The sequence below is a fragment of the Sinocyclocheilus grahami genome, unplaced genomic scaffold, assembly GCF_001515645.1.
Source record: "Sinocyclocheilus grahami isolate Dianchi unplaced genomic scaffold, SAMN03320097.WGS_v1.1 scaffold716.1, whole genome shotgun sequence".
Lineage (NCBI taxonomy): Eukaryota > Metazoa > Chordata > Actinopteri > Cypriniformes > Cyprinidae > Sinocyclocheilus > Sinocyclocheilus grahami.
Genome location: NW_015505895.1, coordinates 196,563 through 210,652, shown reverse-complemented (window position 1 = coordinate 210,652; position 14,090 = coordinate 196,563). Strand labels below are relative to the sequence as shown.

Genomic DNA, 14,090 nt, shown 5'->3' with positions numbered 1-14,090 from the left:
AGTCCATTTTGTACTTAGTTCTTTGAGGATGGCGAAAAGACTGCACCCCTCCTCTGTCGCGCAGATGGTACAGTCCGGCTTCCTTATACCAAATAGGGATGAATTCATGCACTACTGTACATTTGAATACCATACTACATGACATGCATAATATATATAATTTTTTCTTATTAATAATAGGCTACAGAATATTAAGCCTTTAATATATAGCCTATATATACACACACATGCACACTGTTAATAAATGTATATTACCTACAGTGAATATTAAATACATACAATCTATAATGCATATAATATATCTGCATATAATATATATATATATATATATACAGTATCTTAAGGATTCTAAAATATTGCTTTAGAAATAACTAGAAATATAATTATTGTATAGTGTGTTTGTATATATATATATATATATATACACACACACACACACACGATACATTAAGTAATAATTATATTATATTTCAAACCAGATAAGCCAAGCACACTATTTTTAAAACAGACAAATTTGTAGCATTTTTAACTCAAAATAGAACTAGAAATATACAGTGTGTATATATATATATATATATATACACACACACACACACACACAGGTGCATCTCAATAAATTAGAATGTCGTGGAAAAGTTCATTTATTTCAGTAATTCAACTCAAATTGTGAAACTCGTGTATTAAATAAATTCAATGCATAAAGACTGAAGTAGTTTAAAGTAGTCTTTTAATTGTGATGATTTTAACAAAAACCCACCAATTCACTATCTCAAATATATATATATCATCATCATCAATGCTAATAATAGTACATCATATTAAGCATTCTAAAATATTACTTTGTAAATAAATACAAATATGATTATTACTTAACCTGTCCTTATTGCATTACTTAATAAAATGGATAACTGTGGATAAATGAGAGGACTCACTCAAAACCTGTATTTTTATTCTTTAAATTAACAGGCACAACTTACATAATTTTTACATACAAAAAAAAAAACCTCAAAGATATCACATAGTTGCTGCAGATTTGTCGGCTGCATATCCATGATGCGAATGTCCCATTTCACCACATCCTAAATGCGCTCTCTATTGGATTGAGGTCTGGTGACTGTGGAGGCCATTTGAGTATAGTGAACTCATGATCAACTCTATGCGAAGGAGATGTGTTGCACTGCGTGAGGCAAATGGTGGTCACACCAGATACCCCCCCCGTAACACTGCACATTTTAGAGTGGCACATTGTCATGTTCAAGAAACCAGTCTGAGATGATTTGAGCTTTATGACAAGGAGCGGGACAGACATGGTCGCCAACAATACTCAGGTAGGCTGTGGGATTTAAACAATGCTCAATTGGTACTAAGTGGCCCAAAATGTGACAAGAAATTATCCACCACACCATTACACCACCAGCCTGAACCGTGGGTATAATGCTGGATGGATCCATGCTTTCATGTTGTTTATGCCAAATTCTGACCGGCCCATCTAAATGTTGCAGCAGAAATTGGGACTCATCAGACAAGGCACCTTTTTCCCAATCTTCTATGGTCTTCTGTTACTGTAACCCATCTGCTTCAAGGTTCGATGTGTTGTGTGAACCAGCCTGGCCATTCTCCTCTGACCTCTGGCATCTACAAGGCATTTTTCGCCCATAGATCTGCCGCTCACTGGATATTTTCTCTTTTTCAGACCATGAAAACCCTAGAGATGTCTTGACCATGTTTACATGCCTAAATGCAGAAAGTTGTTGCCATGTGCCTGGCTGATTAGATATTTGCATTAACGTGCGTAGAACAAGTGTACCTAATAAAGTGGCCAGTGAGCATCTATTAACTATCATTCCAAGGTTTGGGGGCGGAAGTTTGTTTGTTTTTTGGCATTTATCACAAAAATATTGTGATATATTCTTTGAATTCTAAAGTAACTGTTTTCTATTTTAATATATTTTTAAATGCAATTTATTCCTGTGATGGCAAAGCTGAATTTTCAGCAGCCATTACTCCAGTCTTCAATGTTCATTATCAATGGATAGAAATCTTACTGTAATATTAAAAATGTCTTCACTGTCACTTTTATATGTATCGTTGCTAAATAAAAGTATTAATTTAGCACAACATAAACATTTGTTTTCAGCTGTCTCATCTGTTTTTTTTTTCCTTTCTCAGAATTGCAAATAATAATTAATAATCAGAAATGTGTTATAACAGTCACAATATTTTATTTATTTACTTTCATTGTGGAAAAGAGCAGTGCGGACATTCTTCAAAACATCTCCTTTTGTGTTCCACAGAACAAAGAAAGTCATGTGGACTTGGAACAACATGAGGGTGAATAAATGAAGACAGAACTTTAATTTTGGGGTGAACTATCCCTTTAAATCATAAGCCAGTGCTTAGTCCTCACAATTGGCATGAGACCGCTAGATTAGGAGGTAGAGACAGAGACAGCAGGCTGAATGAGAAGCTGGCGCCAGATCCGGACTTACATGAGGAAAAGCACACGGTCAGAGGGGAAAAAAATAGCTAGCGTTTCACCTCCGATTAAATGCCCTTAATGCTCACAAACTCTGCTAGGGCCACTTCACCAACAAAAAAGGTTATTTATCAGTCACCATTAATCTTAAGTGCTGCCCTGTTTTATCACATTTAAAACTCCTTAGACTAAAATACATAAACTTACTTTTGCTTCATTAACACTTTGTATCAGCTCTAAACCATCAACAGCATTTCTGTCACTTGCTGTAACATGGTTTTCAAATACCTGCATCCATATACTCCTGCTGTTCTTATCCCTAAAAGCCTTAATGGTGTGTGAGCTTGTTTATCTAATTTGGTCTATACCGCTCTGCTATTTATAGTGGGACTGATATGTAAAATAAGATCAGAGCTGATCCCCTCAAATGTGGCTTTGAAATCTGCAGTCAACAAGCTCAAAATGCCCTTGTGCGCATTGATCCTATTATTTTAGTTGACCCTTAAAAGTTCATCTGGCCACTACAAATGAACATTAAAGAGTGTCCAGCAATTCACCTTTCAATTCAAGTTTAATTTTATGCAAATGAGCAGCAATGTTACTGTGAGCAATCACACTTGTTTATCTGCCTACGTACAGCGATATAATACAATTATCTATGGAAAACCATCTCAAGAGACAGTGTTATTGTTATCGAAAATCTAAAATATATTTTAAAAAATCTGTTAATAAAAATAAAGCTGCAATAAAATAAACTATAATATTGTTGAAAAACAAACCAAGCAAACATGTTCAAATGCTTGGAGTTTAAAAGTTGAAGTTTACTAACTTTACAGAACAAAGTTTACTAAATTACTAACAGAAATAAAACATTTAAACTACTTTAATGACAAAAACTAATGCAAATGTCAAAAGCACATTTTAAAATTAAACAAATAAAACGAAAACTGAAAATATAACAATAAAAGCTAATTCAACACATTAAACACTGTAAAAATGTATAAATAATACTAAAATAACACTGGGCAGAAAAAGCATAAAAAGCAGAGTCCAAAAAAAATTAAAGGTGCCATAGAATGCATTGATACAAATTTTTTAATTGTTCTCTGATATCTACATAGAAGGTACGTGGCTTAGGTAAGGGCAAAAAATCTCCAGAAATGGTTTTACGTGTTCATTTACAACCCTAGGATTTGTCCCTAGAATGAAATGGTCTGTTTTTACCTTATTTGGAAGGGTCATGAATAATAATGTTGAGCTCTGCTCTGATTGGCTGTTTCACAGTGCGGCTCATTTCAGTAGCTCACACAGCATAAAGGAAATACAGGGAAAATATATATTTCAATACTTTCTCTCGCAGTTATATCGTTGAGTAATTATATAAAATGTGGCCATCAGGGAGCCGCTATTAATATGTGGGGCATTGAAACTGCTTTCGAATGCATGATGTGCGGCTCAATGTTGAGCTCTGCTTTGATTGGCTGTTTCACAGTGCGGCTCATTTCAGTAGCTCACACAGCATAAAGGAAATACAGGGAAAATATATATTTCAATACTTTCTCTCGCAGTTATATAGTTGAGTAATTATATAAAATGCGGGCATCAGGGAGCCGCTATTAATATGCGGGGCATTGAAACTGCTTTCGAATGCATGATGCTTTTTACTTTCACTTTTGAGATTTGCGATCGCACGTGCTCTGTGTTAACAACAGCGGCAGTACTTACCACATTTTACAAGATCAGATGCTTGTCAAATATATATTTCAATACTTTCTCTCGCAGTTATATCGTTGATACTGTATATAAAATGTGGCCATCAGGGAGCCGCTATTAATATACGGGGCATTGAAACTGCTTTAGAATGCATGATGCTTTTTACTTTCACTTTTGAGATTTGCGATCGCACGTGCTCAGTGTAAACTACAGCGGCAGTACTTACCACATTTTACAAGATCAGATGCTTGTCAGTGGTGCTCAGGATCTGTAAATCATTCGCCATCATCCTCAGTCATCTCTCCTTACTCTGTTTATGTGGTAAGTGAAATCTTATGTACTGTAATGTAACAGGCTACCGCTAGCAAGCAGCTAACTATGTCCCTTTAGTGGCTCGCGTTATTTTATTAGAACGCGCGTTATTTGTTTTCCGTGCCTTTCTGAATACAGACACCAACCCATCCCTGCACATCACATCCCCTGCACAGCCTGGAACATAACATTTATTTCCATGATCTGCCATTTTCGCTATTATCCTCGCTTGTTTCTTCACAATACCTGCAGAACTTCTGATGATTCGGCTGTGCAGGTTCGGCTGGCGGCTGGGATAGAACATGGGCGGGGATATGCAAATGTTGGGGGCGTAACTATTAGTGATCCCGACTGTAACGTCACAGTGGGTGATATGTTCTGATTCGGCTATTTTCAGTGGTCTTTCCATGCACGAGATTTACATAAGGAGGAAACAATGGTGTTTGAAGCTCACGGTATGTCATTTCCAAGTACAAAACTGTTATTATTCAACCATGCCAAGGTGAATGAATACAGTTTTCCATTCTATGGCACCTTTAAATCACTCACTCAAAAAAAATTTAGTGCTTATTAGCTTATTAATATTGCCAATAAATATTCTAAAAACAATATAAAATAAATATTTTAGTGGTTATGAAATACAGAGTTAATATTTAATATTTTGACTTACCTGAGGTGAGTCAAAGGGATATCGACTACTAAATTTAAAAAGAAGCTGAAATTTCTCCCCCTCATAAAGAGTACCAGAGGCTCCTTCCATATCCACAATCCATCTGTAAAAAGAAAGACATTAATAATGAAACATTTTGATTGACTAAATGATCTTTTAAACTATGCACTAAATAAATCACTGAGAAAAAAATAGAACTACTCAACAGCTAGCCAGCAGAGAGTTTCAGTTCAGCCATAAAAGGCCTGGATAAGAATTAAAAATGAGGAGAGAGACAGAAAGTAGCAAGATAATAAACAATAAAAGACAAGACGACAGCCATTAAATATCCAGAACTAAACAAGGGAAGCAGCACTATGTCAGGGGTCAAACAGATGACAGCTCTTTCCAGCAAGAAAATCCATGACCCAAGTGCTCTGGGATAATCCGGTCAGTTTTTTGTGATTTTGGCTACAGCAAACTGATAGAGAGCAACTTGATAAGCTGAGAGTGAAAATGAACAGTGAACGAAAGAGTGCAGTGATTTTCCTGACTCAACACACACACACTCTATGTGCTCGTGTGTGTCCTTCACTGATTCCAAAGCCTTTTGCACTGAGATTACTAACATACAATGCCAGATATCAGTGGAGGAAACATCTGGCATAGAGGGCGATACAAATTTGGTTAGATTAATGAACTTCCGTTTTTGGGAACAGAAATGCAACCTATTATATATAAAGGTAATTTATCATGTCGACAAGGTGGCTTAAAACAAAACTGAATTTGCTTGTAGATGAACAATTTAAAATGCTCTACATCAATTAATTCCCCACCTCTACAGTTATTACTATACATAATGTCCGACAGTCATTTTAAATGACAAAAATAAATAATCTACCATTTAAAAGTTTGTTGGTGGTAAAAATGTTTTTGAAAGAAGTCTCTTATGCTCACCAAAGCCGTAAAATACAGTAAAAACAAAAATATTGTGAAGTATTACATTTTATAATAACTGTTTTTTACTTTAATATATATTCTTGCGACTGAGCAATTTTTCAGCAGTCTTCAGTGTTACATGATCCTTTAATAATTTTGTGGAAACGATTCTTTGATAAATAAAAAGCTAACAAGAACACTACTTTTTTAACATATAACTCTTTTGTATATAATAAATGTATTTACTGCCACTTTTTGATCAACTGAACGCATAAACCTGCGTCTCAAAAAAATCTCACAATGAACACACTGAAACAGTTGTAATGTCAAATTAGATAAATGCATTAAAAATAAATTATCACTAGCGGACAGTCTATTCTACTCAGGCTGAATTTCTTTGATCAAAAATACAGTAAAAAAAACAGTAATATTGTGGAATTATTATTATAATTCAAAAGAACGGTGTTCTATTTGAATATATTTTGAAATGCAATTTATTCCGGTTTTAACAAAGCTAAAACAGCATCACATGATCCTTCAGAAATCATTCTAATATGCTGATTTGGTGCTCATAAGAAATATTTCTTATTATTATAAAAGCTGAAAACAGCTGTGCTGCTTAATATTTTTGTGGAAACCATGATATTATTACCATTCATTCAAACGTCCGGAGTAAGTAAGACTGGAATAATAATGGCTGCTGAAAATTCAGCTGTCAAAACAGAAATAAATTAAAAAATTAAATTAAATTAAAATAAAAAGCAGTTCTTTTAAACTGAAATAATATTTTCACAATATTACTGATTTATTGCATATTTAATTAAAGAAAAATAAAGAAAGCAGGTGTTCACCATGGTGAACATGAGACTTTTAAAAAAATATATATATATTCCAAACTTATGACCTGCAGTGTATTACTTCATGTGAGAGAAGACACCAAGAGGTTTTCTAGAGTAAGAGTTTATATTTAGGTTAAACCTCAACCGCTGCCCTCCCATCTAGCATATTTGACAAATCTGCATCAGAGAACCTCCTGCAAAAAAACTTGATGGACAGCAATGAACACAAAGCCCAATTAGTTCAGGACAAACACGTCTGTCAAGTTGCTAAAATCATAACACATGCCTGACATCTCTTTGACAAAATATGTACCAAGACAAGGCTACAAATCTGCTACCATATAAAACTGGAAAACTAACCCACATCGTTAAATTATGTTCCCACAATACTGACCAGAGTTACATAAAAGAAATGCTATGTTTAGAACCCTTGGCTGTCAAAGTTTAGCTCTATAAAACTGAGTAATTATGTCAGTGATTTATTCTCATTACTGCCACACAGAAAGATATAAACACATATGTGAAGACAGCTTCCAATTTCTGACGCAACTACACACTTCAGTTCAGCAATCCTTTCTGGAACAATATAATGCACTTTTTCAGTGACAGTTTTCCCCATAAAAGACTGCTAGATATTTCCAGACCACATGCACGGGCCAAAAAGAGGTCAGTAAGGTTCGTAACGGCAATACTACCCTCTCAAGCTGACAGCTTTCATTTTTGATTAGTCTCCGAGCAGACATAACTATACATCGGGCAGAGCAGCCTTACAAATGACACCAAATGGGAAAGGTTTGCTTTAAAATTGATAACATTTAAAAACACAATGGGCAAGAGTTATCCAGGCCTGACATGACAATAATGAAGTATAAATAACACATACCAATAAGTTTAAAAAAATTAAATAAATATGAGTCATTGCACTTTTAAATGTTTCCCCGTGACAGTCCCTGATACAGGACGGCCTGAGAAAGCTAGCCTGTTAATAAGTACACCGTGATCATCACACACATGGGTATGAGATTAAACGAAGAGTCGGGAAATGACGGTCTTACTGTGTGATGGTGTTCTGTACGCTCTTCTCGTTTAGGGTCATTCCTGGGGGCGGATCATTCTGTAAGGCTAGCAGTTCCTTCTGTAACCTTTTCTGTTGAGAAATAGAAAAAGTGTTAAACAAAAAAAAAAAAAAAGAACTCTCTGTAAGATTTTATATTTATTGTGTGTGTGTGTATATATATATATATATATATATATATATTAACACAGATAGATAGATAGATAGATAGATAGATAGATAGATAAAATGGCAATGTTCTAATATTTGGAAGAAGAAAAAGATACAATGTTAAATTATTTTCCAATAATATATAATTCAATAATATAATAAATTCAATATAAAATAATAAACACACACACACACACACACACACACACAGAGCTTCATCTTAATATAGTAATATGCAGATGATAAAAGGATATGGGGGTACTTAGCATTAAAAAAAATGAAAACCCCTTAATGTAAAGAATATAACAGGATTATATAAGTCTTCAAATTTTACATTATTCACATTAAGTCGTATGAGATACATCCGAGCATTGAAATTTAGTACAGTATATTTACATTCATTTGAATATTTATACCACTAAGAGCTGTGGCAACAAACATTGCCTATATTTTGTCATTGCTAATATTCTTATTCAACACAAAACAGTGACTCATATATCAATGAAGTTAAATGAATCTATAACTTCAAATGTCCTATCAAATGTCCAAATAACCTTGCAAAGCTGGATAAAAATGAGTAAACATACTGATAGCATGATTTCAAGCCACTCAGATAGCGAACTCATTCTAGTAATAAGACGCCGATTCTACTCATTGCGTTGCTTGTATGAGTTTATATGAGTCCTGCTCACCGATGATCATTCTCACCCTGACAGCTCAGGAGCAGCGAGGAGGACAAGTTATGATTTCAGAAATAACACAACAATATTCGATCCCCATGTACACTCTCAGAGACGACACCCTCGACACCTGATCAATGAGTGATTGACAGATTAAACCGAGCTAGATGTCAGCTGTGATCTCACCTGCATCGACGCCATGATGGATCCCCCTGCATCAGAGGGCGACTGACGTCAGCATCACGTGACACACGAGCGTTCTGATCGCGTTCTCTGAAAGCCCCAAACCCCCAGAACACGCTAGCCTACCTTGAGGCCACTTTTCCCCTAATTAATTAATACTAGTAAACTGCAATTAATCAAAGTTATAGTAATTAATAAATATCTGTTGTTTTTAATAAATATAAGTATTATTTATTTTGTTGGAACGACGTTCAAGATTTCTTTCGGGTGAAGTGTATTTATGTAAAGTATTTATTTATTACAATTAATAATTATTTTTAATAAATATAAATGTCTATCAATTCATTATTCCGTCACAGAAAACCACATTTGGAATGACTTTCAAAATACAGATTTTTTTTTTGTTAGTTAAGTATCGTTTAAAATTATTAGTATTATTATTACTACTACTACTACTATTGTTATGAATCATTATAATAACTAACACATATATATTCTTTATATATATATGTCTATTAATTCATTATTCTTTCAAAGAAAGAAAGGCACACGTTTGGAACGTTTTTTTATTATTTTGTGGTTTTAATTATTAATTACTATTAATACTAGTTATAATCATATCTATTATTTTTTAATAAATATCTATTGTATTGTTCTATTACAGATGAAAGAAAGTCACATGGGTTTATAACAACTTTCAAGCTACAGATTTGTTATTTTTGGGTGAACAATCTTCCTTCTTAATTATTAACTATTATTAATAATAGTAATAATAATAATCAATAGATGTCTATACTTTTTTAAATAAATATCTATTATTAAAAATATTATTGTTGCGTCAGGAATCCTTTTAAATTATGAATTAATAATGATGTATTATCATTATTAATAGTTACAATAATGTTATCTATTCTTTTAAATTAATTCTGTCAGAGAAGAAAGTAAGTGGGACAGCTTTCAACATGCAGATTTTTTTGGGTGACATATCTTTTTAGCACTATCCCTTTTATGGTACAATCATACCATAATTTACTGTAATTTAGCACACACTACCGTAAGATTTCATTTCTGTTTTTCACTGTTTTGAAAATACATAGAGCTTTCCTTCATTTTGTGTTCACTTGTGTCTTGCAAGAAATGTAAACCATTTAGTTTATTCTTCGTGCTGTATTAATTATTAAACCAGTCAAAAACAAAGACATAGAGGTATGACAATGATATATTTGGTTCATCCATTTTTATTCCTAATGCGAATGGCACTAGGACAATTGCAAAAGACTTTCAAATACAAAATGATTGTAAGACATTTAAAACACTGCACACACAACAAATCATCTAGCCATTTGAAATTAAAAAAAACAAAAAAAAAAAAAAAAAACCCTCAATGGCCCAAAAATTACAAGACATTCATAAATACACACTCATAAATCATAAGAACATATATGATGGCAAACAAATGGAAAGTAAGTCGTCACAGTATAACACATGCTCCATTCTTATCTAACAGTCTAGAAAGTTCGCAGCCATAAGCAATTCCAGGGCAATCTCAGGAGCAATGGGGAATTCTGGGATTTCTGTCGAGCTGTTGGTGTAGCGCACTTTATAGGTAAAATACATGCAAACTTTGGAGAGAACATGAGACGGGATCTCCCGGAAGTTCACCTCGTTGGTTTCATTTTCCGCAAACTGACCTAGAAGAAAACATGCAAATGTTAGTTAGAGCTTCCTCCTACTGTTCAGATATTGCTCAAATGGGTAACACTTTACTTGAAGAGGTGTGCATAAGACTGACATGGCACCTTCATAATATGAAGGAGGTTTTATGCATGTTTATGACAACTGTCATTAAGTGTCATTCGCTCAGTTATGCCATTTTTAATCCAAATATGACATTATTTGATCTAACCCTACCCTTACCCCTAACCATAGCAAAGACATCTCAAACAATGTCATCTTTGCATTAAAAATTACATAACTGAGCGAATGACACTTAATGACAGTTGTCATAAACATGCATAAAAACCCTTCATATTCATGACATGCGTCATGTCATGATTATGTAGGTGTCATGTCAGTCTTATGCACACCCCTTCAAGTAAAGTGTAACCCTCAAATGTTTTTGAAAACACATGAGTGATGGAAGAATTCCACATTAAATAAATGCCGTTTCATAACAGCTAGACTTTGACCATGTTTCATACTCACCAGGTCCACTCAGCATAGCCTTGATGGTGCCAGAGGTTAAAGCATGCTCTCTCTTCACAATAAACTCATGGCCATCTGAAGAGATCAGTTTTACATTCATGGCATCTGGGCCTTCACAACCACCATAAGTCCGCTCTTCAACATCTGCTGGGAAATGTTATTAGGACACTTAAGGGAAAAGGCAGTATGCAATGGAAGCTAAACAGACACGTGCCTACGAGTACATTTATCAGGAATAAGGATGAATAACGATTTTACGAGGTTCACTAAAGGCATAAAGCACGCAAGCTCGTCGAGACGTTACAATTTCCTATTTGCAAATAAATAAAAGTCCAATACAAACCCATTGTTTCACAGGCGCTGTATTACTCCTGCAAACAACACAACAAAACATCAGGCTGATGATAGTGTATTGCATAGGGAAAAAAGATGAATTATTGTAAGTCAGCATATGAGAAGCAGAGACAAATAGGAAGAAATCTTAGAAATAAAACAAAACTGTGAGATTATAATAATGACAGACTGACTCGAGTCCAGAGGCTAACAGGTAAACAGTTAACAAACAAAAAAGATATCAGAAAGGCTCGTTTTTGTGTTTATTATCTTTTGCTGTCCTTGGTATTTTTATATTTGGTCTCTTATTTTTCTTAAACCGTCTTATAAAAGCAGATTGTTACCATCACAACAGTAAATGACAGATTTTCTACACAATTCTGAAAGCGATAAATCACATTATTTTATACTTTCTTATCTAAGTAGAGCTATAAATCTCATGAATCAAATCTATACTGTGGCTAATAAATGTACAACGGTCACACTCACCACGAATTAAAATAGCAAAACAAGTTTCTTGAAAACACAGACGCTGGCTACAACTGAGTACTTCCGGTTCAAAAATGCGGCTTATAATGAAAAGTCCCCGCTCTAAAATTCAACCAACACTAACATCTAAATGAATTGTTTAATTTTTTACATTACACATCAAGAATACACTCAAAAAGGTCCACACACATGCTGCTTAGTGATTTAATTATTTAGTTACTATGTATGTATGTATGTATGTATGTATGTACCTTGAGGAGCTCAGTAACGGAAAACTAACTCAAAAATCAAAAACACAAAGTATTAAATATTCCTAAACTTTTATACACAAACAACACTATCCAAATAAAAACAGATATTTTTACATTATAGATTGTTGTTGATTATATGTACACCTAGTATAACAAAACTGTCCAGCAGATGGTGCAGATTGTACCTGTACGACAATGAGAAACTAACATCAATGATTTCTATAAATAGTATTATCTATATAAATAATCAATTTAGATACGGGTTCTCCTATCGCACTAACATTACTATTGCCTTACTTGGTTACAGAATTCCGAGCACTCTTTCAAACTCTTACATCTTTATTTGACTACACTGCACAATGAAGCTCTTATTTCCAACATCTTTACACTTTGTTGGTTATACTGAAATACAATTAAGTGAGAATAGGTGAAGTAGTATGAATAGTTGCACGCAAAAAAAAAAAAACTAGGGATGATGATACACTAGGGATAATGATAGGTAGAGTTATGTAGATTCTCAGATTTGCACTGCCACCTTGAATTTAAGTTTTTCCAGCATGGACTGCAGACCATATGAGAATGTCTATTTCCCTCTGTTTCTGGTTGTCATCAATATTAGGGCCAAAAGACTAGATGCCAAACCAGGTTACTGTCATCTTATTTAGGTATTTATTTATTTACTTGCTTATCATTTTATTTAGGCAATGTATTTATTTATGTACTTACTTGTTTCTTTGTTTTTTGCACTGTGGATTGGGTTACACGGGGCTGTGCACTCAATGATTATCTATTTTTCTTGCCCCATCATCCATAGGACAAAAAGACAGATGCCACACCATGGCCTGTTCAAAGCAGTTGTGAAAAAACTTTTTGCAGTATTTGTTCTTCCCCACGACTGCTCAGAGGGTTCAGATGGTGCAACAGAGCTTCTCTCCTTTTCTTTAGGTTTGCCATTAATTTTGCAGAACTCTCTGGGCTGCAGAACCTCCCCAAAGTTTGAAACGGCATTATACACTGAACAAAATTATATAAACGCAACACTTTTGTTTTTGCCCCCATTTATCATGAGCTGAACTCAAAGATCTAAGACTTTTTCTATGTACACAAAAGGCCTATTTCTCTCAAATATTGTTCAAAAATCTGTCTAAATCTCCTTTGCCGAGATAATCCATCCACCTCACAGGTGTGGCATATCAAGATGCTGATTAGACAGTATGATTATTGCACAGGTGTGCCTTAGGCTGGCCACAATAAAAGGCCACTCTAAAATGTGCAGTTTTGCACACAGCACAATGCCACAGATGTCGCAAGTTTTGAGGGAGCATGCAGTTGGCATGCTGACTGCAGGAATGTCCACCAGAGCTGTTGCCCGTGAATTGAATGTTCATTTCTCTACCATAAGCCATCTCCAAAGGCGTTTCAGAGAATTTGGCAGTACATCCAACCGGCCTCACAACCGCAGACCACGTGTAACCACACCAGCCCAGGACCTCCACATCCAGCATCTTCACCTCCAAGATCGTCTGAGACCAGCCACCCGGACAGCTGCTGCAACAATCAGTTTGCATAACCAAAGAATTTCTGCACAAACTGTCAGAAACCATCTCAGGGAAGCTCATCTGCATGCTCATCGTCCTCATCGGGGTCTCGACCTGACTGCAGTTCGTCGTCGTAACCGACTTGAGTGGGCAAATGCTCACATTCAATGGCGTCTGGCACTTTGGAGAGGTGTTCTCTTCACGGATGAATCCCAGTTTTCACTGTACAGGGCAGATGGCAGACAGCGTGTATGGCGT

At 34.9% G+C, this 14,090-nt stretch overlaps 2 protein-coding genes across 3 annotated transcripts; both read right to left on the bottom strand.

Annotated features, from left to right (window-relative positions):
* Positions 1-5,134: 5,134 nt before the first annotated feature.
* On the bottom strand, positions 5,135-9,124 carry LOC107560252 (probable ubiquitin-conjugating enzyme E2 W-B). Of its 2 annotated transcripts, none has more exons than XM_016244382.1 (3): positions 9,020-9,124; positions 7,984-8,075; positions 5,135-5,274 (listed from the first exon to the last, which is right to left on the bottom strand). In XM_016244382.1, the coding sequence occupies exons 1-3, from the start codon at positions 9,032-9,034 to the stop codon at positions 5,148-5,150; spliced, it is 234 nt and encodes a 77-aa protein (XP_016099868.1). In that variant the 5' UTR covers positions 9,035-9,124; the 3' UTR covers positions 5,135-5,147. The 2 variants fall into 2 exon arrangements, with proteins under 2 accessions (XP_016099868.1, XP_016099867.1); XM_016244381.1 differs by lacking the exon at positions 9,020-9,124 and adding an exon at positions 8,741-8,816.
* Positions 9,125-10,219: 1,095 nt separating this feature from the next.
* Positions 10,220-12,120, bottom strand: LOC107560250 (transcription elongation factor B polypeptide 1-like). Its single transcript, XM_016244380.1, has 4 exons — positions 12,044-12,120; positions 11,565-11,592; positions 11,222-11,365; positions 10,220-10,707 (listed from the first exon to the last, which is right to left on the bottom strand). Exons 2-4 carry the CDS (start codon positions 11,566-11,568, stop codon positions 10,517-10,519), a joined length of 339 nt encoding a protein of 112 aa, XP_016099866.1. The 5' UTR covers positions 11,569-11,592; positions 12,044-12,120; the 3' UTR covers positions 10,220-10,516.
* Positions 12,121-14,090: the final 1,970 nt, after the last annotated feature.

Excerpts from the sequence above, each read along its gene's own strand:
- LOC107560252 (XM_016244381.1), bottom strand. The coding sequence starts at position 8,779 with ATGAGTTCGCTATCTGAGTGGCTTGAAATCATGCTATCA. Across the intron at positions 8,076-8,740 it reads GGCTTGAAATCATGCTATCA|AAAAGGTTACAGAAGGAACT; the intron begins GTATGTTTACTC and ends ATTTCTCAACAG. Across the intron at positions 5,275-7,983 it reads GTACAGAACACCATCACACA|ATGGATTGTGGATATGGAAG; the intron begins GTAAGACCGTCA and ends TTCTTTTTACAG.
- LOC107560250 (XM_016244380.1), bottom strand. Across the intron at positions 10,708-11,221 it reads GGCTATGCTGAGTGGACCTG|GTCAGTTTGCGGAAAATGAA; the intron begins GTGAGTATGAAA and ends GTTTTCTTCTAG.